At 43.4% G+C, this 22,746-nt stretch overlaps 2 protein-coding genes across 2 annotated transcripts; both read right to left on the reverse strand.

Annotated features, from left to right (window-relative positions):
* Positions 1-4,235: 4,235 nt before the first annotated feature.
* On the reverse strand, positions 4,236-6,065 carry LOC120814833 (olfactory receptor 11A1-like). The gene has a single exon (XM_078090428.1). It carries the CDS (start codon positions 6,036-6,038, stop codon positions 5,121-5,123), a length of 918 nt encoding a protein of 305 aa, XP_077946554.1. The 5' UTR covers positions 6,039-6,065; the 3' UTR covers positions 4,236-5,120.
* A 14,333-nt stretch (positions 6,066-20,398) lies between these two features.
* Positions 20,399-21,316, reverse strand: LOC120834048 (olfactory receptor 11A1-like). Its single transcript, XM_040201789.1, has one exon. The coding sequence runs from the start codon at positions 21,314-21,316 to the stop codon at positions 20,399-20,401; it is 918 nt and encodes a 305-aa protein (XP_040057723.1).
* Between the last annotated feature and the right edge of the window lie 1,430 nt (positions 21,317-22,746).

Below are 22,746 nucleotides of genomic sequence, written 5' to 3' on the forward strand. Positions count from 1 at the left end.
CAGGGCCGTTACTACCCAGCGGTACTGGGACCACCACTGGATGTACCGCGCTACTTCCCCAAACACGTGCTCCTTCCACATCATTTCCCAGAATTACAGTGACACCGTCTATGGGCAAAGCAGGACGTACTCCCATTTTCACTTCGCCCTCAAACAAGTCTGAATGGAGCGCAAGTTTATGTACAGGAACATGAAAAAGACATACCCATGCCCAAAACAGGTACAAAAGATCCAGTATCAGTTTCCTCAGAAAACGGCAAAGCAGACTCTAGAACAGGGGTCTCAAACTCAAATCAGCTGCGGGCCAGATGCAGCCCACTTCAACTGAATGCGGGCCAGACTAGCGTCCGAACGGCATGGTCGACAATAACACAACTTAACACTCACTTTCAAAAGCATTCATTGAACCCCACCCTGGGGGATCGGTCCGAATGAGACTACAACACTAGTCCTCCTTTAACTCAGCGGGGGAGACCTAAGGTCATGTGACCGTGGAATTCCTTTATAGCCAAACGTGAAGTTACGTGAATCGAAGCTGCGTAGTAATGGACTGAGACGCTCGTCGGTGACGTCAGATGCTTCATGTGTTGTTAGTGTGAGTCGTAAAGGAAAACTTTCTTAAACGAGCGACGGTTAGTCACATGATCACCTGCGCGAAAGAGGGCAGGAAACTGAATTTCACCCTCCTGCTCTCTGCACCTCGGCCGACACACACGACCCGCCCCCCATGTCAGTCACATGCATGCCACGTTCACTGGACAAGCACACAGTAGGAAACCAGAACATCATAACATGTCCCACACAGCAGCTGACAGTGGGGTTACAGTATAAAACTTGCGGGCCACACTAACATTACACTTTCATATTAAGGATGGGGCCACAAAATATCGTCCCGAGGGCCGCAATTGGCCCGCGGGCCGCGAGTTTGAGACCCCTGCTCTAGAACAAATGAATCAAATGCTCCCGTGTCCCGTAAGATAGTCACTGGCACCCTCTTGTTATTTCCAACCAACGACGCATGTCCTTTTGAAATAAACGGCAAGTATGAGCTTAAGTCAGGCTTTGACATCACAACTGGTGACTCGACCCTCGATTGGTCTGAAAGCACATTGGAAATTGGTGCCCCCAGAGCCACCGGCTTTACATGAGTTACATCTTGCCTATTCCGTAACTTAAACGCCACGCAGTCTCTCTTCCAGTGACCGTATTTATGACAAAAATGACACTCAGAGTCACGGACTCCATGATCAACTCTCTGTTCTCGAGGAAAACCCCCACCTGACGCCCTAGAAAAAAACATCCCTCCTGCAGGCGCAACATTTCCCCCAGACAAAGCATGCGTGCGAACATAGACACCGCTACCTTTGTGGGTCAAGAAATAAACATCCGCAAGGGCAGCAGCCTCCCCTGCTGTCCTCACCTTCCGTTCACTTATGTACATGGCAATTCGTTCTGGGACTGAATTCTTAAACTGTTCAAGCACCATCAAGTTACACAAGTCATCAAAATCCTTCACTTCTGAGGCCGAGCACCATCGACTATAGTGAATCCCCAAATCACGGGCAAATTCAAGATATGATTTATCTCCCTTTTTCCAACTCCTAAAACGCTGACGGTATGCCTCAGGGACTAACTCATACGTTTTCAGTACAGACGTTTTAACCTTGGCATAATCACTGCTGTCTTCCAGAGACAACGAGGAAAAAACCTCCTGAGCACGCCCAGTTAACACACATTGTAGCAAAACGATACGGTCTGAATCAACCCAGCCCCTCGTGTCTGCAATCCGCTCAAACAACGTGAAGAATACATCAACGTCTTTCTCACTAAATTTAGGCACCAAGCTCAAACTATTCAATATATCACTTGAAATACCGCTGGTTCGAGCCAACTCTTCATTCCTGGAGAAGTCATAGAATTTACCTTCTTTAACTAACCTAAGTCTCTCACTTTCCAAATCTAGCTTTGCCATTTCGGTTTGTTGCCTCATTTTTTCTAGTGCCAACACTTTATCTCTTAAAAATCACTTTAACTCTTTCTCCTTCTCCAACTTCATCCGCAATATCAACATTTCTTTTTGCTGTTCAAAGTTTAAAGCTACACTATGAGCCATATCCTGCGAACACCCATCCAAAGCCAAATTAGTAGGACTATGTGATTTTTGTACAGGTGTTAAAACACCCATATCATACAAATGTGCCCTTATAGTAGATCTAACATTTTCCTTTAACCTTCTGTCGCCTACACTGATTTTATAATGATCAGCTATCTTTAACAACTGATCCCTAGTACACTGATCCAAAAATTCCTCCGAAGGAATAGCAATGAACTCATCTACTACTGCCATGATGATGAACACCACCTGAAGAATGCACAACAGCAAATCAGTCCCCGGTAAACAAAAGAATGTATAGTATTGACCTAAATTGTGCGCAACACACACCACAAAATAACCTCAAAATTGAGCATCCCCTCTAAACTGCCTAACCCGATCTATCTAACTTAACCCTAGTCTTCAGGAGTTATTTGCGGCGGATATTTACGCACTAAAACCCAGTAGTTTGGTTAAGCGACAAGCAAGCTGGCAACTTCGCCACAACCATGGACGTGCTCCCGAGACAACCACTCCAGCCACTTTCACCCCACACTACATTCCTGTGCACACCCACAGAGGAAAACGCGCTATACCTACAGGGGAATTGGCTCAATATATACATTTGCGCAACCAAAAAGGTCAACACTTACCTTCCTTGTCCTTCCTTTAGTTAGTGAAGCGAAGCAATTGGTTATTTGTTATTTGTACACTGTTCCAAGTGCCTCCTTAATTTGACACATTAAGGCTGTGCTCCAGGAGTGCAGTCGGGGAAAATAAAGAACCCACATTAAAGAGAAATAAATTTATCTTAGTGTCCTGTCATCATTTTAATCAGGCTACATACAGAAGAGCGACGGCGACGACCGCAAGAAGGGCGGTGCTTTTGTTGCGGGGATGCGGGTCATCTCATCGCGGCCTGCTCAGCCAAGAGACCCACATTGGTGAGACAATTTGCTGCTTCAGGCTCCGTTTCACGAACTCTTACAGCAGTTAAGGTAATGCACCGCATCGCCACAGAGCTTGATGCGCTCTTAGACTCAGGGGCTGATGAGAGCTTGTTGGACTGACGGATTAGCAGAGAAACTGGGTATAAAATCTGAACTCTTGGTAAAGCCTATCAAAGCCAAGGCTCTTAATGGAATGGAACTGTTCAGTCACTCACATCTCTGAACCTCTCGAATTACACAATCTGTCATAAAGACATTTATTTTTGTTTATTCAAATCACCTTCTCAGGCATTGGTTTAGGGACAGCCATGGCTGTTTCACCACAACCCCCATGTGAACTGGAGAACGGGAAAAATTATAGGGTGGCGGGAGGACTGTGTTGGACTGCCTTGATGTCTCTACTCCGGGAAAAGATGTTGCAGTGTTTAACGTTGCCTCCGTTAAAAACCCCACAGACCTCCGAGTGGCTGGACATGAACACCCTGCCCTCCTGTTATCACCGTCTTCGGGAGGTTTTTAGCAAAACCAAAGCCATGTCTCTTCCTCCACATCGGCCATATGACTGTGCCATAGAACTGTTTCTGGGCTCCATCATTCCCAAGGGCCGCCTATACTTTACTCTCTGGCCCGGAGAAGGAGGCCATGCGGGAGTTGTCATGACCCAGATTAACGGAGATGACAAAAACGGGAGAGACACAGTTCAAAGCCGATATAAAAGTATATTTATTAAGTAAAGAGGCAAAACCAAAAGTAAAGCAAATATGAGGTGTGTAAGTCAGTAGTTTCAGTCATGTCAGTGTGGGTGCTTGATCATGCACATCTTCCAGCCAGATCATGAGTGTTGTGAACATAAATGGAACGCAAAGAGACCCAAACCAAGATGCGGACGCTGGCCAGGGAAACCAGCGACACCAGCAGGCAGCAACCATGTGCTTTTATACCGCTGGAACCCCTAGCTGCTCTCAATCAGGTTGATATCACCTCAGAGAAACATAATGACATCACTGACATTAACCAATAGGCAGGGCCGTCACAGAGTACATTCAGACTACTAAAAGCGGGGTTGATCCGCCCCTCTTCATCTTCAGCAGGCGCCGGCTTCTTCTTTGTGGGCAAGAAGACCTTGTAAAGACTACTGCCCTCTAAATGACATTACAATAAAGAACCGTACCTCTCATGTCCTCCGTGTTTGATCAGCTCCAGCAGGCCAAAGTTTTTACCAAGCCTGCCGCCACAGCCACAGTAAACCTAGCGTTGCTTGTTCTTAGATCATTTAGCCAATTATTTTTGCCTCCTTACAAGTGATTTGCTGTTTGTACGTTTTCATAGATTAGTCTAGTTTTCATAGCCATTCTGATAGCCTCCTTTTGAGAGAAGTATTCTTGAGAATAGTCTCGTTTTTCATAGCATTTTTTGTTTTCCTCCTAAGGGAGTGATTGAGTTTATAGATAATTTCTTTCTGATTTTGTTAATACGTTTTAGAAAATTTTCATAGCTGCTTATTTTGTCACTCAGTGGGAAGTTTCTAATAAAGACGACTTAACACGTTCATCCTTACATATAGAAATGTACCTCTCCCTGAAATGCATCGACAGAGAGACAGCCAGATGAAGTAGTAAAGAGAAACAATAACTTGACTTGAATCAGAAACATGCTCATGTTTTAATGGTTATTTGTTTAAAATATTGACATGCATTTATTTAATCACAACCCCCTACCCTCTTCCATAATATAACAATATTTTTCTGATCACAACTCACTGCACTACTTACCATGTTGATACTTCCTTTTGTTTTCTATCAACAGTATTTGTCTAGTTTGCTCACCAAGGGTTTATGAAAGCTTATGTCATTGGATCGCATGCGTATTTAAGACTACTATGACTTGTAATACACTTGAAGAGAATGGTCATAAGTAAAAACAAAATGGTGAATATATGCTTACACATACACAATGTAATGATGAACCAAAGTGTAAGACTCAGTGTGCATTAATGTTTTTAAAACAAGTTTTTAAATGTTTACAATGTTCACATTTCTGTGTCTCACAAAACAGTGACAGTCATCAGTGTGAAGACACTACACCATTCTGCAGAAGAGCTTCTTAAGGTGATCATAAATTCTCCTCATCTTTAGTCCATAAATGATTGGATTAAAAAGAGGGTGATATATTAAAACTTGTAAAGTCATTATTAATCGTACAATTTCTGGAGAATCGAGTTCCAGTCGAGGAAGAAGTACATCATATGCAGTTAAACAGGAAAAGTTGATTAGAACCAGCAGATGGGGTAAACAGGTCTGTGCAGCTCTTCCCCTAACTCCTCTACATCGATATGATACAACAAGTATCCTGCCATATGTGAAAAGTATAAAGAGCACAGGGAGAACTACAGTAGTAACAAGAACAATCAAGCCATATATATTCTGTATTCTTGATCTCACACAGTGAAGTGTTTGAACTGTGCTGTTGCAAAGTATTCCTTTCAAATTAAATGTACAGATTTCTTTTTTAGCACTTAGTAACATTGCTCCTGAAGTCTGACAAGCAGGCAGAATCCAAGCTGAAATTAGGAAAATGTTAACTTTTTTTTCTTGCATGATGGTTGGATATTGCAGAGGGTTACATATAGACACATATCTGTCATAGGCCATAACCGACAAGAGAAAGAAATCTGAACTTCCTAACCAGTAATATAAAAACCACTGGAAGAGACATGCTGGATAAGATATGATCTGTTTTTCTGATAAAAAGTCAATCAAAAGCTTTGGGTAGATAGCAGTGCTTAAGAGAACAGAGTTGATTAACAAAGCTGCAATGAAAATGTACATTGGCTCATGCAGGTTTTTGTGAATCATTATGATGCACACAATAGTTAAATTACTGCTAATTATTAAAATATACACCGTAAACATGACTACAAAATAAAGATATCTATATTTGTGCACTTCCACATGCCCACCAAAAGTTATATAAGTCACATTAGATCTATAATCCATTGATAATGTATGCAGTGAGGTAATAACAAATATCAATCTGACATAAACAGCACTAGATTGTCTCTCAGTCTTCAGTATCTGACCTTGATATGCTCTGGTGTGATCCGGCAAACACACGGACTGGAAAGTGATCTGTGAGAGTCGGTGGGAGGTTTTTTTATCAGACTACTTCATCCTCCATGGATCTCATTGAACTCTCCAAAGGATGAACTCTGTAAACAACTTGATTCCAGAGGGCATAGATGTTTTCTATGACAAATAATGAAACATCATGGTTGAACTCTTTGAAGAAACTTTTGTCGACACAAGTTGTGCCCCCCCACCCCCTCTTTGAACAGTTAGGGTTTCCTTGATTGACACAGCATTAGTCGATATCGACCTGTGTGAGCTCCCTCACTCAGGCTTCATTCTACAGTCACTGACGAGCCAACAGTCTACATGACACCGTGCCTGTAAGTAGTTAATGAGCAAATCTGAAGGGTCTGCCACCCTGGACATTGGCGTGGGTCTGCTACCACTGCCCACCAAAGCTTGAGGCCGCCATTACCCCGGCAAAAGACCTCCTGGCAGTTTATCCCAGTGTCTGAGGGATGTTGGTCGGCCGCAGTCTCTAGCACGGCCGGTTCCCACGCTGAAGGAGGACCCATTGTGGGTCAGTATTAATTAATTGACATTAGATATGGGGAGAAAAAGCATAAAAGCGAAAATTGTCGGAGCCTCCTTTGGAGACCGATGTTGAAATTATTATTTTTTTAAATGTTTAAGAGTTGGTGGGGAAACAGTGATTGATGGAGCTAATTATCTGAACATGTCAACTGTGCTAATAATCTGAACATGTCAACTGTGCACGGTTAATTAACTAAATAATAATTATGCTTAAAATAAAGCATAGTTAAGGACACGGACACTTTGAATGACAGATGGCTACAATGCCAGCTTCTAGTTGTTAGGTTTAGGTGAAGGTTCGGGCCCCAAAGCAGACAAGGAGAGGTTTGTAGTTAGATATGTGAACAAAGTTTATTGGCTGGCGAGGATCCTGGCAACGGGGAGGCCGAAGAGCCGGGCGATGATGCACACGAGAGTTCGTAGTGGACGGAATAATCTGGCGTCAACGTGATGAGACACCCAGGTTTATTAACCGGCTCTTTAGAAGACAAAATCCCCGTAAGGCAGCCGGTCCGGACTCCGTCTCTCCTCACACCCTGAAGCATTGTGCTGACCAGCTGTCTCCGGTGTTCACTGACATCTTCAACACCTCCCTGGAGACATGCCACGTACCAGCCTGCTTCAAGGCCTCCACCATCATCCCTGTTCCCAAGAAGCCCAGGATCACAGGACTCAATGACTACAGGCCCGTCACCCTGACCTCTGTAGTCATGAAGTCTTTTGAACGGCTAGTCCTGACCCACCTGAAGTCCCTCACCGACCCCCTCCTGGACCCCCTGCAGTTCGCCTACAGAGCCAACAGGTCTGTGGACGATGCTGTCAACATGGCCCTCCACTACATCCTCCAGCATCTGGACTCCCCAGGAACCTACGCCAGGATCCTGTTTGTGGACTTCAGCTCTGCTTTCAACACCATCATCCCGTCTCTGCTGCAGGACAAACTCTCCCAGCTGCACGTGCCCGACTCCACCTGCAAGTGGATCACAGACTTCCTGTCTGACAGGAAGCAGCACGTGAAGCTGGGGAAACATGTCTCAGCCTCTCGGACCATCAGCACCGGTTCCCCCCAAGGCTGCGTTCTTTCCCCTCTGCTCTTCTCTCTGTACACCAACAGCTGCACCTCCAGCCACCAGTCCGTCAAGCTCCTGAAGTTTGCGGATGACACCACCCTCATTGGACTGATCTCTGGTGGTGATGAGTCCGCCTACAGGAGGGAGTCCGACCATCTGGTGTCGTGGTGCAGTTAGAACAACCTGGAGCTCAACGCTCTAAAGACAGTGGAGATGGTTGTGGATTTCCGGCGGAACAGAGCCCCACCCTCACCCATCACCCAGTGTGACTCCCCCGTCACTATTGTGGATTCCTTCCGTTTCCTGGGCTCCATCATCACCCAGGACCTCAAGTGGGAGCTGAACATCAGCTCCATCACCAAGAAGGCTCAGCAGAGGTTGTTCTTCCTAAGGGAGCTGAAGAAATTCAACCTGCCAAAGACGATGATGGTCCACTTCTACACGGCCATCATCGAGTCCATCCTCTGCTCTTCCATCACCGTCTGGTACGCTGCAGCCACAGCCAAGGACAAGGGCAGGCTGCAGCGTGTCATCCGCTCTGCAGAGAGGGTGATCGGCTGCAATCTGCCGTCCCTGCAGGACTTGTTCGCTTCCAGGTCTCTAAAGCGTGCTAAAAAGATCGTGGCCGACCCCTCTCACCCCGGACAAAACCTGTTTGTGCCCCTTCCTTCTGGCAGAAGGCTGAGGTCCATCAGGACTAAGACCTCCCGCCACACGAACAGTTTCTTCCCGTCGGCAGTCGGGCTCATCAACAAAGCCCGGTCCCCCACTGACTGACTATAACATTCCACCGGTCACTCCCCTTCACACTGCACATGCCACTTTAACTGTTATTCATCACTTTGTCGTCACTCGTCACTTTTTTACTTGTTTGTTATTTGCTCGTTAGTGCAATTTTTCTTTTTAACTCTTTAAATATTTAATTTTTTTAGCTTTATTCCCTTGTTTTATACTAACCCATTACTAACCCATATCATTAGCATTCCATTTTACTTTATTTTATTACTTGTGCAGTGCTGTCTTGTCTGTCTACTGTCGCGCACTAACCGCCATGACAAATTCCTTGTATGTTTGGCATATTTTGGCAAATAAATGTTTCCTGATCCTGATTCCTGATATGGAGGAGGATGATTGGATGCAGGTGTGCCTCGTCCAGTTGCCACCAACAGCCAGCCACACCCCCTGCCGCACACAAACACAGGAGAACACAGCCAAAACCCAAACAAACAGAAACACAATCACGACACTAGTCCTGCTAGGTTTCACTTGGGCTAAATTGAGTCACTTCTAAATTATTAATATCACGTAAGAAAAGACGCACACTATCATCAGTAAAATCCTTATAACATCAATGATGTCACATCAATTAAAAAAAATTTCAGTCAGTTTTACTTAAAATAACTTCAGGGGTGGAGAGTTCTATTTCATCCATGTTTTGTACATTTGACAACTTCCACAGTTAGCAGGGTGCTCTCGCCCAGACTAACCAACGTGATGCTTAGTTGACTAGATCAACACCACCACGTTTACAGTGGGGTTTTTTTTACCTTATGGTTAGCACAGCTAGCAGGGGCCTGTTTCAATAAGGAGGTTCAACCAACTCTGAGTTAAAACTTGAACTCTGAGTTGACTTACCCTGAGATGGGAAACTCTGAGTTTTCGGTTACAGAACAGCTGAAATGAGTTAGTTCAATCAACTCTGAGTTGACCTACTCTGAGTTAAGCGCGTGCACCACAACTATAAAAAGCCATTATCAATGGAGCGCAGATATTACGAGTCACCATGGCAACAGCGCCAGACAAAAAGAGGTCTTCATATTTTTCACCAGCAGAACTGGATGTGCTTATGCAAGCATATGGAGAGTACGAACATATATTTAAAAAAAAAAGCAACACGGCTGCAGCGGCGAAGGACAGAGAGTTAGCTTGGGAGAAAATAGCTGCTCGAGTCAATGCGTAAGTTTACATTTGAATTACTGTTATACAGTGTTGTGTGTAATTAATTTCTATGTAATCTAAAAACTGTAATTTAATTCCGTAATTTAAAGTAAAATCTGATGTAATTGCATTAAATGCTGCATAAACTATAAAGCAATTCTGTATAAAACAATAGTGGATTTAACATCAAATTTTAAAAGATATTTTTTTTCAAGAATAATTCATGCAATTGTATAATGTTTATTTGAAAGCATTAAAAGTGCAGTTTCTTGTCTCTCCTTGTATTGTTCAAGTGGTTGAGGTTGATATGGGAATTAGAAAGTAATTAGTAATAAGTAGACCAATACTTTCTAGAGATAGTCATTATTACATTAATCTAAATACACTGTTGAAGAAGCCAGTTGTAGTTAGTAATATAAGTGACTTGCCCAACTGTTGTAATATCAGAAGTGAAACTAGAAGAACAGTGTGTTATTAAACCTAATTTTAATTTTCATGTAGGTGCAATCCTGCAGGCATTAAAAGAACATGGCAGCAGCTGAAAATGAAATATAAAAACATAATTCAATCAGGTAAGGCTTGAACATATCATGGTTGTAGTCTACCTGACTTTACAAACATTTGACATATAAATAACTAAATAGCATCCAGTGTCGATTTGATGCGCTCTGCGTGACTGAAATGTGCGCAATGAATGAATACCGAAAGAATGAATGAGGTGATTAAATACCACTTCCTCTTTAAAAAAGGGGAGGAGACGAAATAAACTCTGGGTTTCCCGAAGAAAACCTGCTCCCGACCAGGTTAGGTTCACAGAGTAAGTTGCCATGGTAACTGACTCTGAGTATAAGTTACCTCTCTTTCTGAAACAGGCTTGACTTACTCTGCTTTCTCAGGTTTAACATACCTCCCATTCTGAAACAGAAAACTCAGAGTTTCCCTCATTTCAGGGTTAACATACTCAGAGTTTTCACTTAACCTCCTTTCTGAAACAGGCCCCAGGTCATCCTCCTCCTGACTAACTGAGGGTGGTGCTAGTTGACTGGATCAACACTAGTTGTTATGGTTTCAAAACCGCCACCTCCGCATTTTGCCACTGGAGTCCCTGCTCGCTATCCATTGCGCAATCGTCACCCTGTCACTTAGACACTCAAGGCCTCATGTGTTTTCCATCCTGGTAACGAGCTGGCTGGGTGTGGACACCTGTTTCCAGTTTCCAATCTTCACCAGAGCCTTCAAGTACCCTGCTTTTCCATCACTCCTCGCCAGATCTTCCCATAGAATCACCTGGCAAGTACCAAGAGCGCTAAGACCGACATTGTTGCTGTTCGTACCTTGTAGAACCTATTTTCTGCAGTCATTCTGATTGCTTGTTTTTTGCCTCATTAAAAATCTGCAGTTGCCTATCGCCAACCGTCGCCACTTGTCTGGATTATTGTTTTGGCTACCAATTTACACACGCCGGGACGCTGACCACTCTTCCGGATTCAGATGTATAAATGTACAGTAAGAATAACTGTACTTTCGGACCATTAAAATGCCTAGCAGGGCATTAACCTTTTCCTGTCTCCTGAGTGTTGCATTTGAGTTCAGAACACAACACCGCCCTAGCACTGGCTACATTTCTGATGGGACATTACAGCTAACACATTTAGCAGGGTGTTCTTGCCTAGGCCAACTGGGTGAGATGCTACGTTTGACTAGATCAACACAAACATTGTGTCACTAGAGATCTAGCAGTGCTCACGGTTAACCCTGTGTCCTCACTTGGGCTAACTAACCACGATGCCACGTGGACGAAATCGACATTGACGTGGTGTCCACTAAGGCTTATTAACCCTTACAAACCCTTACACAACTCAGAAGCCTGCATCAGCTAGTGGCCATGTTTAACTCTCCAGGCTATAGGATCTGTAAAGCTCCTCTTCAACCTTATCGGCATCTCCCTTTTCCACCTCATGCTTGCCCTCTCAGCTTTGCTGCAGCGGGCTACCTTTTGGTGCTGCCACCACCGGCCTCAATGATGTTTCACTGCAGGTGTTTGGCCTCTTATCGAGGGAACCTGGACGTCTGGCTGGTGCAGTCACCCCTGTCAGAGAAATATAGGAGAATCCTCCGCAAAGTCCCCATGGAAGCTGAGGAGCTGTTTGTGTTAGCTGCTAAACCAGGTGCTTCAGCAGAGTGTTGTAGATAGCCAGGGCAGACAGCAGTTCTGTTTCTTCACAGGAACATAGAGCTTACCTTGGGGGTAAGGCCCTTCTCTGCCCTCAGCTAACCCCAGTAACTGCCGCAGGCCACGGCGTTCTTCTGATTCCGTTTTTGCCTTTGTTGGAGCAAGGGTAAGTACTCCCTCACCCATCTCTTCCAGAAAAGATCTGCGAGGTACTGCACTTGCCCCCATCGTCTCCTTCCATACTGATCATGAGGTTCAAACACTCCAAGAGGCAAAGCTGGTTTACCTTTCAAGAGAAGTAGATGGTTAGGTGTGAGCAGTTCAAAGTCAGTCGAGAGCTTGGTAATTGGACGATCGTTCAAAATAGCCTCTGCTTCACAGAACACAGTATGCAAGCCATCTTCATCCAACTTCTGCTGACGTAGAACAGAGCTGAGAACCCTTCTAACCAGGCGGATCAACTGTTCCCACACCCCACCATGGTGTGAACCTGCTGGTGGATTAAAACTCCCAACAAATTCCAACCTGTGACAAAGCCCCCTGAAGCTGATCATGATTCAGAGCAGTGAGTGACTCCCTTAGTTCTCTTTCTTCCCCAATAAAGTTGGTACCGTTGTCTGACCTTAGTTGCACCACTTGTCCTCTCCTGCTGATGAAACGCCGCAAAGCATTAATGCACGCGTCTGTTTCCAGTGAGACTGCTACCTCCAGATGGACGGCTCTGCACGCCATGCAGGTAAATATAACACTGTATCGCGTACAGGTTGACCTTCCCCTCTTTACTTCAATTGGTCCAAAATAATCCACCCCTGTGTTGGTAAATGGTGGTAGATCTGGAAGGATTCTCTCTCTTGGAAGATATGCCATCTTTTGTTGCTCTTCCATTGTAGCGTCGACAAAAGCTGCATTCTGTATGGAAGTAAATCTGTGTCATCGGATTTTGAAAGAAAAAGGTGAGAGAAAAAGCACTGAATATTTATGCATTGAAATCATGTATCTGAATGTTTTTCAACGTTAAAATATTCAACTGCAAAAATTCAACCGCAAATAATTCAACCGCAAAAAATTCAATGCAAAAAAATTCAATGCAAAAATTCAATGCAAAAAAATTCAATGCAAAAATTCAATGCAAAACCGCAACATCCGGGAACCCAAGGAAGAGCAATCGATTCTAGTTTCAAGATCGGGAGCGTGCGTCAAGCAAAACCAATCAACCAATACAACTTGGGCTTGTCGACAGCTGATGCTGGGATGCTTCGACGAGCTATTAGGAGTGATTGGCGGAGTTTTGAAACCAGGAACGCTGGCCGCTGCAGCGTAGTGGGGGGGCAGCGGCTTTAGCGGAGCGTGTGCAGACGCATAACCCCGACAGTACGTGCAGGTTATGAAATTCAATCACCTTTTCCTTTCAAAATCCGATGACACAGATTTACTTCCATAATTCTGCAATGACCATTCAGACAGCTGAATTGGCCTTAGTGATCCAAAACCTCTTCCTCACCATGGGCAGCGTATGAGCCCGTCCACCATGGCCTATCTTGCAGTCGATATGCTTGATAATGAGCGTAGATACATGTTGCCCTTTGCAGAGAATGAGTGGATGTTTGGCATCTTCAGGCATTAATTGCTCCTCTACCCAACCTCCCACCAACTCTTAATAGCCCATCTTCCAAAATTGGATCCAGCTTATAGATACAACTCTGTCGGCTCACGGTTGCTTTCCTGGACGACAGCGCAGAAATCTCCTCACTAAATCGCTGTCCCTGACAGTAGCCAATGATGGCCCTTTCTGCTCCCACTTGATCTTCTAGTGTTAAGATCATTCTGTGACCCTCTGTTGTTTAGCAGCCCGCTTTGACCTATTCAGACTGGTGTCCCTCAAACAATTAGCCACAGACGCCTCCAATTGCTTTCCCTGGTGGATCTATGTCAACCACATGGTCTTCAGCCTGAGGAACCAGCCAACCGCTGTCTTGAGCCTCCTCCAGTCAGAAAAGTAGGCAATAAGTTTGTCAGTAGGATTAGACACATTAAGTACACTGATGACACTTGCGGTTGCCTCCTTTCTCACCTCTTGATCATTCAAGTCCACTGAGACTTCAAACTCAGTTTTAGGCCAGTCCGCTTCATGCTTTCAGAGAAATGTAGGCCCTTTAAGCCACTTGCTATTCTTCAAAAGGTCTGAGACCCTCATTCCCCTTGATGTGTCGTCAGCTGGATTGTCTTTGGAACTGACATGTCTCCACTGTGAAGGCTCAGATGTTCCTCTGATGGTCGAGATTCTGTTGGCCACAAATGTATGAAAGCGTCTGTCCTCATTGTTAAGGTATTTCAGTACTGCAGTGCTGTCAGTCCAAAACACTGAATCCTCTAACTGTAAGTTCAACTCTTTCCTCAACATTGAATCCACTCGGACAGCAAGTACAGCCGCTGATAACTCAAGTGTAGGAATAGTCACAGCCTTCAGTGGTGTCACTCTGGCTTTACCGAGCAACAAGGTCACCTGATTTACCATCCAGATGTATGTTACAGTTCCGTACCCTCCTTCGCTGGCATCAGCAAAGTGATGCAGTTGGGCATGTCTGACCTCTCCAAAGTCCACTGGTTTAACACACCTTTCCACCTTGAATGTAGCCAGCAGATCCAAATCCTCCAATCACCTTTTCCATTGATGTAAGATGTCTTGTGGTAAACCATCATCCCAGCCACAACCTCTCCTACAGAGTTAATTTTAGCCAGCAACGTGACTAGTGCCAAGAACCCCAGAGGATCGTACACTGAGCTAGTAACCGCATACCACGTCTTGAAGCGGAAAGAGTCAGTCTCCACACACCACTGCAGACCCAGCGCTTTTTCCACTGGTAGTTCATCTTGGTCCAAATCCAATTCCTTTAGGTCTTCGGCCTTTTGGTCCTGTGAAATGGCTTGCAAAATAACCCAACTCCTGCTGCTCCATTTTTCCAAGTTGATTCAAGATTCAAAGATTTTTATTGTCATTTACACACGCCCTGTGTATTGAAATTCTTGTGCTCGCCTTTCCGGAAAGCTGGGGCTGAGGACACAACCCTGTGGGGTGCTGATGTTGGTGAAGATGCTGGCTGAAGTCCTGTTTCCAATCCTGACAGACTGAGGCCTGCCAGTCAGAAAGTTAAACAGCCAGTCACAGAGGGTGGGGTGCAGACCGAGTGTGGAGAGTTTATGGATGAGTTTGTGGGGGACGACCGCGTTGAAAGCGGAGCTGTAGTCGACAAAGAGCAACCTAATGTAGGAGTCCTTGTTTTCTATGTGAGAGAGGGAGTAGTGGAGGGCAGCAGCTGTGGCGTCTGAGGTGGACCTGTTGCGCCTGTAGGCGTACTGCTGGGGATCCAGGGTGTCCGGTATGCTGCTCTGAATGTGGGACAGTATCACTCTCTCAAAGCACATCATTATGATTGGAGTGAGTGCTACTGGCCTGTAGTCATTCAGGCAGGTGGGTGGGCTCTTTTTGGGGAGGGGAATGATTGTTGTGGTCTTGAAGCAGGTGGGGACGGTGCTCATGCTGAGGGAGAGGTTGAAGATGGAGGTGAGAACATTAGTCAGCTCATTTGCACATGCTCTCAGGGCACGCCCGGGGATGTTGTCTGGCCCTGCTGCCTTTCGGGGGTTGATCTTCCTGAGAGCTCTGCGTACCTGGCCTGATGAGACTGTTGGGGGAGTGGGGTTGGGTGATCCCGGTGTGTGTGTGCCTCTCTGTGCTGGAGCTGGAGGTCTCGAAGCGGGTGTAGAAGGCGTTGAGGTCCTCAAGTAGGCTGTCAGTGGCGCTGATGGAGCTGGTGGTGGTCCTATAGTCGGTGATGTGCTGTAGGCCTTGCCACATCTGCCTGGAGTCAGCAGTGGAGTAGAAGCCATCAAGCTTCTCTCTGTACTGCCTCTTTGCCGCTGTGATGGCTTTTCTCAGTCGGTACTTAGCAGCTTTGTACTCAGTCTCAATGCCTGAGTGCAGCAGAGTGAGCACGCAGCATCTGACGTACCTGACTGTTAATCCAGGGCTTCTGGTTGGGGAACTTCCTGACCTGTATGGTGGGCACAATGTTGTCTACACAAGTGTAGATGTACCCGGTCACATACTCTGCGTAGTCCTGTACGTTAATCCCCCCTTCCGACACAGAGCGACAAGATCTGTTATTATCCGGATCGCTTCTCCTTCCGTGGCTGCACTCTTTAAACAGTCATCAACATAGAAGTCCTGCTTGATAGATTGTGTTACTTCAGTCGCAAACTCAAACCGATTATCTTCAGAAGTTTTTCTTAATGCATAGCTTGCACAACTGGGCGATGACACCGCACCAAACCAATTTACTGTCATTCTGTACTCAGCCAGGGTTTTAGTGATATCTCCATCTGGCCACCAGAGAAAATGAAGAAAATCTTTGTCCTCTTCAGCCACCTTCACCTGGTGGAACATGGCTTGGATGTCACCCATGAATGCGACCGGTTCCTGTCGGAAGCGAGTGAGGACTCCAAGGAGGGAGCTTGTGAGGTTAGGACCCTGCAAGAGTTCATTATTCAAGGATGCACCTTCAAATGTGGCTCCACAGTCAAACACCACCCGGAGCGATCCCTTCCTCGGATGGTAAACGCCATGATGGGGAATGTACCACACCTTCCCTTTCCCACAATGCAATTGTTGCTGAGGTACTTGCTCTGCGTAGGCATTACTGATATGTTTGTTCATGTACCCTACATACTCCTGGTGAAAACCTTTTTCTCAAACTCTGAATTCTTTGTTGAGCCACAGCATTGTTATTGGGCAGACGGACTTGATTCTGAAGGGCAACTTTAGACAATATTTCCCATCCTGAAGTACTGCTGAGCCCTCCATGGTTTCCAGAAACTTGAGGTCTTCTCTGGACATTTCCTTCTCCTCAGTCTTTTCGTTGAACTCACGATTGTACTGGTTTGCCAGCATTTTTTCTAATTGGCACACGGAGATCCTGTTCATTGTAGCAGAGGAAACCTCTGTTCTTGAAGAATCCCTGGTTTTATTTAGCAGACCATTAACGACCCATCCCAACACTGTTCTAATGGCATATGGGCCACGCCCATGGCTATGAATGACCTCCCAAGGTTCCAATATTTTAGGAGCGTCGGTTCCAATCAACAGGTCCACGTTTGCCTCGATCTTTGAGATGTGTATTCTTGATAAATACGGCCAATTAGTGAGCTCTTCCAGTATCACGATGTTATCAGCGGTGACTGGCATTTTCTTCTGTGCGAACACATCGGGTAATGTATAAAATTGTTTGCCCTCTATGCCAGATATCTCCAACCCAGCCAACGTATATGCTGGCACAACAGCTTCCTGTCCCAAAGTCTGCAACAAGATGTTGGTTATTTTGCCTGTAATATGCAGATTCTGCATTAGGTGTTCTGAGCAGAATGTGGCAGAACTACCGGGATCCAGGAAGGCGTATGTTTGGATAATGTGATTTCTTTTTGCAGCTTTCACCTTGACAGGGATGATTGATAGATCACAGCGGTCCTTGCCAAGCCCCTGCCAAGTCCCTTGGCACTGGAGATCCTAGACGTGCCCTTTGAACCCCCAACACAGGTGGAGCCGAGATGCCTATTGGCCAAAAGGGGTATTTCTCCCCTTGCTATCACCAGTTCCAGTTTGGAACAGTTCCTTGTCAGTTATGCTGGGACTAAGGAGGGCTGTGCTCTCTCAAAGCAGCACCCATCCTACTGGGTTTCAGAGGCCATTTCCTAGGAATACAAGGAAAGCAACCAAGCTCAGCTATTGAGAATGAAGCGACAATCTACCAGGAGTGTCTTCACATCATGGACAGTCCTGAGAAGTATGCCTATGAAGTGTGCTGCGGCCTTAAGGGCCCCGTGAACTTGTGAAGATTCCGTAGGACTGATCTCAGGATTACACCTACCTATACATGGCGTGGGGTCATCTGAGGTCACAGGTGACGTTGTTGATATAAAGACTCGAACTGCGTATCCGCGAGATAGTCCATTGTGAAGCACTGCCTCTGGCGGTCTTTCAGAATTCATAGAACCGTAGTTACATACGTAACTTGTTTAGTCCATACATCATGGGATTAAAGAGAGGATGAAAACAAATTATTTCTAAAGTTATTAAGAAATTTATTATTTTTGGAAAATCAGATATTAGTCGAACTATAATAATATCATATGCACAAAAACAGGAAAATCTGATTAAAACCAACAGACTATGTAAGCAGGTGAGTGCAGCGTTTGTCTTGACTTCTCTAAAACTTTTATATAACATCATAAGTATCGTGGTGTATATAAAAGGTATGAAGAGCAAAGAAATAAACGCAAAGTTTAGCAGAGCAACAAAGGCATGTATAGTCTGTGCCTTTGACCCTGTGGAGAGTGCAGAGTTTATTCTGACGATCCTTATTCTGACGATCCGAAATCCTTTTAAGGTTCTTATCAGCACTCAAAATTTGGACTGCAGTTTGACAAGCAGGCAGAAACCAAGCTTAAAAACGGCAGAAGAAACAGGCACATGATATGATCCGAGTATTAGATAAACAGTCAATTAACAACTTTAGGTAAATAGCACTAATGAAGAAAAAAGTTCAGTAGTAAGGCCACAATTAAAATGTAAATCGGCTCGTGGAGGTTTTGCTGTATTCAGATATGGTACACAATGGTAAAATGTAAGATGATCTTCTGATCATGCGGGAAACACGATCACAAAATGAAGTCTGTATTTGTGTACTTTCACAAGTCCATCAAAAATAATTAATGTTAAGTATGTTCATCATACATTAATGTTGTCAACAATAAAAAAATCAGAAATAGAAATCAGAAATGTGGATCAAGTAACTAGCAAATAGAATTAACATTCAGAATCGACTGGAATGTCTTATTCTGGCACAGATACCTCACCTTAAAATGCACTGACAGAGAGACATCCTATTACTCCAAATTGATGTAATAAAGAACAATAACTTTACTTAAATCAGAATAATGCCCATGCACTTGCTTTAATTGTTTTTTGTTTAAAATATTGACATGCAATAACTTCATCACAACCCCCCAAACTCCTCCATAATGTAACAACCTCTGTCAGATCACAACTCACTCACTATATTTTGATACTTATTTCTCTCATCTCTCATCTCTTGTCTGTTTTTCTGTATTTTGTTGGGTTGCCTTTCTAAGGATTTATGAAGGCTTATCTCATCAGATCTCATGATTATTTCAGGGTTACTATAAACTTCGGCAATACAAAGGTGACAAACGTCACAATAAAACCTTTAAGTAAAATCAAACTGAAAACTTCATGCTTACACTGTGGTTACCTTAACTTAACAGCTGAACACCCCTCAACATTCTAAAGAAAAGCTTCTTACGATGATCATTCATTCTCCTCATTTTTAGTCCATAAATGATCGGATTAAAAAGCGGGCCATATATTACAAATTGTACCGTCATAATAAAACGTACAATTTTAGGAGAATCGAGTTCCAGTCAAGGAAGAAGTACATCATATGCATTTGAACAGGAGAAGTTGATAAGAACCAGCAAATGGGGTAAACCAGGTCTCCTGACTCCTCTACATCGATACAATACTACAAGTATCCTGGCGTATGTGAAAAGTATGAAGAGCAGAGGGAGAAATAAAAAAGTAACAAAACTCAACACGCCATATATATTCAGTATTCTTGACATCACACAGTGAAGTGTTACAATTGTGGTGTTGCAAAGTATTCCTTTCAAATGAAATGTACATATTTCTTTTTTAGCAATTAGTAATAGTCCTACTGAGAACAAACAAGCAGGCAGAATCCAAGCCGAAATAAGAACGATGTTAACAGTTGTTTTTTGCATGATGGTTGTATATTTCAGAGGGTTACATATAGACACATATCTGTCATAGGCCATGATGGACAAGAGCAAGATATCTGAAATTGCTAACCAGTAATATGAAAACCACTGGAAGAGACATGCTGGATTAGATATGATCTGTTTTTCTGATAAGAAGTCAATCAAAAGTGCTGAAAAGAACAGAGTTCATTAACAAAGCTGCAATGAAAATGTACATTGGCTCATGCAGGTTTTTCTGAATCATTATGATGCACCGTGAACATGATCACAAAATAAAGATAAGTGATGTCTGTATTTGTGCACTTTCAGGAGTCCATTAATAATGTTACATAAAATGTTCATCATACATTAATGTGGTCAAAAATAAAATGTTCAGAAATGATGATGATGTGGATCAAGTTAGTAGCAAATAATAATATTCAGCATCTACTGGACCTCACCCTGAATGAAGGCTTATCTCATTGGATCTCATGCTTAAACTTGAAGACAAAGCTATTGTTACTAAAATCAAATCTATTCTATTCAACTTAACCATTTACTGTTGGTAGTATCATTACATTGTTTTGTTTATGCTTTATTCTTTCAGAAACATGTCTTTACATGTTTAAAGTATTCACATATCTGTATTATGACACAAAACCATGACAGTCATCAGTGCATCACTACACCATTCTGCAGAAGAGCTTCTTAAGGTGATCATAAATCCCCCCCATTTTTAGTCCATAAATGATTGGATTGAAAAGAGGGTGATATACTACAGCTTGTAAAGCCATTATTAAATTTATAATTTTTGGAGAATTGAGTTCAAGTCGAGGAAGAAGTACATCGTATGCACTTAAACAGGAAAAGTTGATTAGAACCAGGAGATGAGGTAAACAGGTCTGTGCAGCTCTTTTTCTGACTCCTCTACATCGAGACGATACTACAAGTATCCTGCCGTATGTGAAAAGTATGAAGAGTACAGGAAGAATTAAGAAAGTAACAAAATTAAACAAGCCAAATATATTAAGTATTCTTGACTTCACACAATGAAGCGTTTGAACTGTGCTGTTGCAAAGTATTCCTTTCAAATGAAAAGTACAGATTTCTTTCATAGCGTTGAGTATTATTACTACTGAAAACTGACAAGCAGGCACAATCCAAGCTGAAAACAGGAAAATGTTTATAGTTGTTTTTTGCATGATGGTTGTATATTTCAGAGGGTTACATATAGACACATATCTGTCATAGGCCATGAACGACAAGAGAAAGATATCTGAAACTGCTAACCAGTAATATGAAAACCACTGGAACAGACAGGCTGGATAAGATATGATCTGTTTTTCTGATAAAAAGTCAATCAAAAGCTTTGGGTAGATAGCAGTGCTGAAAAGAACAGAGTTGATTAACAAAGCTGCAATGAAAATGTACATTGGCTCATGCAGGTTTTTGTGGATCATTATGATGCACACAATAGTGAAATTACTGCTAATTATTAAAATATACACCGTAAACATGATCACAAAATAAAGATATCTATATTTTTGCACTTCCACATGCCCACCAAAAGTTATATATGTCACATTTGATCTATAATCCATTGATAATGTATGCAGTGAGATGATAACAAATAATCTTAATATGACGTAAACAGCACTAGATTGTCTCTCAGTCTTCAGTACCTGACCTTGATATGCTCTGGTGTGATCCGGCAAACACACGGACTGGAAAGTGATCTGTGAGAGTCGATGGGAGGTTTTTTATCAGACTACTTCATCCTCCATGGATCTCATTGAACTCTCCAAAGGATGAACTTTGTTAACAACTTGATTCTAGAGGGCTGAAGTCATAGATGTTTCTTTACTTGGTTGTAGAAATCATCTAATCACAACAAGATTCAGGTTGTGAGTGCATGTGCATTTACAGTTTTGTTGTCGCACTTGTGGTAAAATAAATAACAGTTATTGACCGATTTTCAAGGTCCACTTCTGGAAAAATGGAAAAACGTGGAAAAAATGGTAGACGCCGATTCATTGAACACCATTCGCACATATGTATTCTGTCTAAAAAGACACACTATCTTTCTTACCCTTTTTAATTGAAGCAGACACATGGTTTGAAAGTTTGAATTGAAAAATAACTATTCATGAGCACACCAAAGTGCTCCAAATGGCAATTTTCATTGTTGCTCAAAAGAAATATTTTCATTGTTTCATTACATTATGGGTGTGGTGCAATAAGATTTGACGTTCGGGTACACTTGGGTAAAGAGAGTGACAAGTTGTCAACTGATCATCATCTGGTGGTGAGTTGGGTCAGAGAATGGGAGAAGGGGGAACTGTGAACAACTAGTGTTCATTTTGGCAGCTATTTTTGATTTAGTCTTAGTCTTAGTCTTTAGACGAAAAATACATATTAGTTTTAGTCACATTTAGTCATTTTAATCCTTCTTAGTTTTAGTCAACGAAAACTAGACTAAAATGTAATTAGTTTTAGTCACATTTAATAGCCATTTTAAACTCCTTTTCTTCCCTTCTCAGGCCCAGGGATAATTTTTATTTTTTAAGATCGTTTTCGTCACGTCCTGTCTTCGTCATGGAAAAAAGCTTCGTTAAACATTTTCGTCATAGTTTTCGTCGACGAAATTAACACTGTCTCACATTCCTTTGAAGCTGTAGGGCATTGAATCGGAGTGGTCTATGTAATAAACTTCCATTGCGGAAACTGCGGCGGTGAGTAGTAGACTCAAGATCTTAGGTAGATCAAGGAGTGGTAACTCTCGAACAGGACAGTGCCTAAGGGGTGATTGACCGGGGTGGTGGTACCTCTCTTCAAAAAGGGCGACCAGAGTGTGTACCAAATACAAGGGTATCACACTACTCAGCCTCACTGGTAAAGTCTTCTCCAGCGGTGCCACATTTTTTTTTACTTCACAATCTATTTTTTAATAGACCAAGTCATGTCGATCTACCGCCCCCCGTCACTCACTCAGCCAGTCCTCGAGGGAGGGTTAGTAGTCAGGTGAACGAGT

This window comes from Gasterosteus aculeatus, chromosome 16, assembly GCF_964276395.1.
Source record: "Gasterosteus aculeatus chromosome 16, fGasAcu3.hap1.1, whole genome shotgun sequence".
Lineage (NCBI taxonomy): Eukaryota > Metazoa > Chordata > Actinopteri > Perciformes > Gasterosteidae > Gasterosteus > Gasterosteus aculeatus.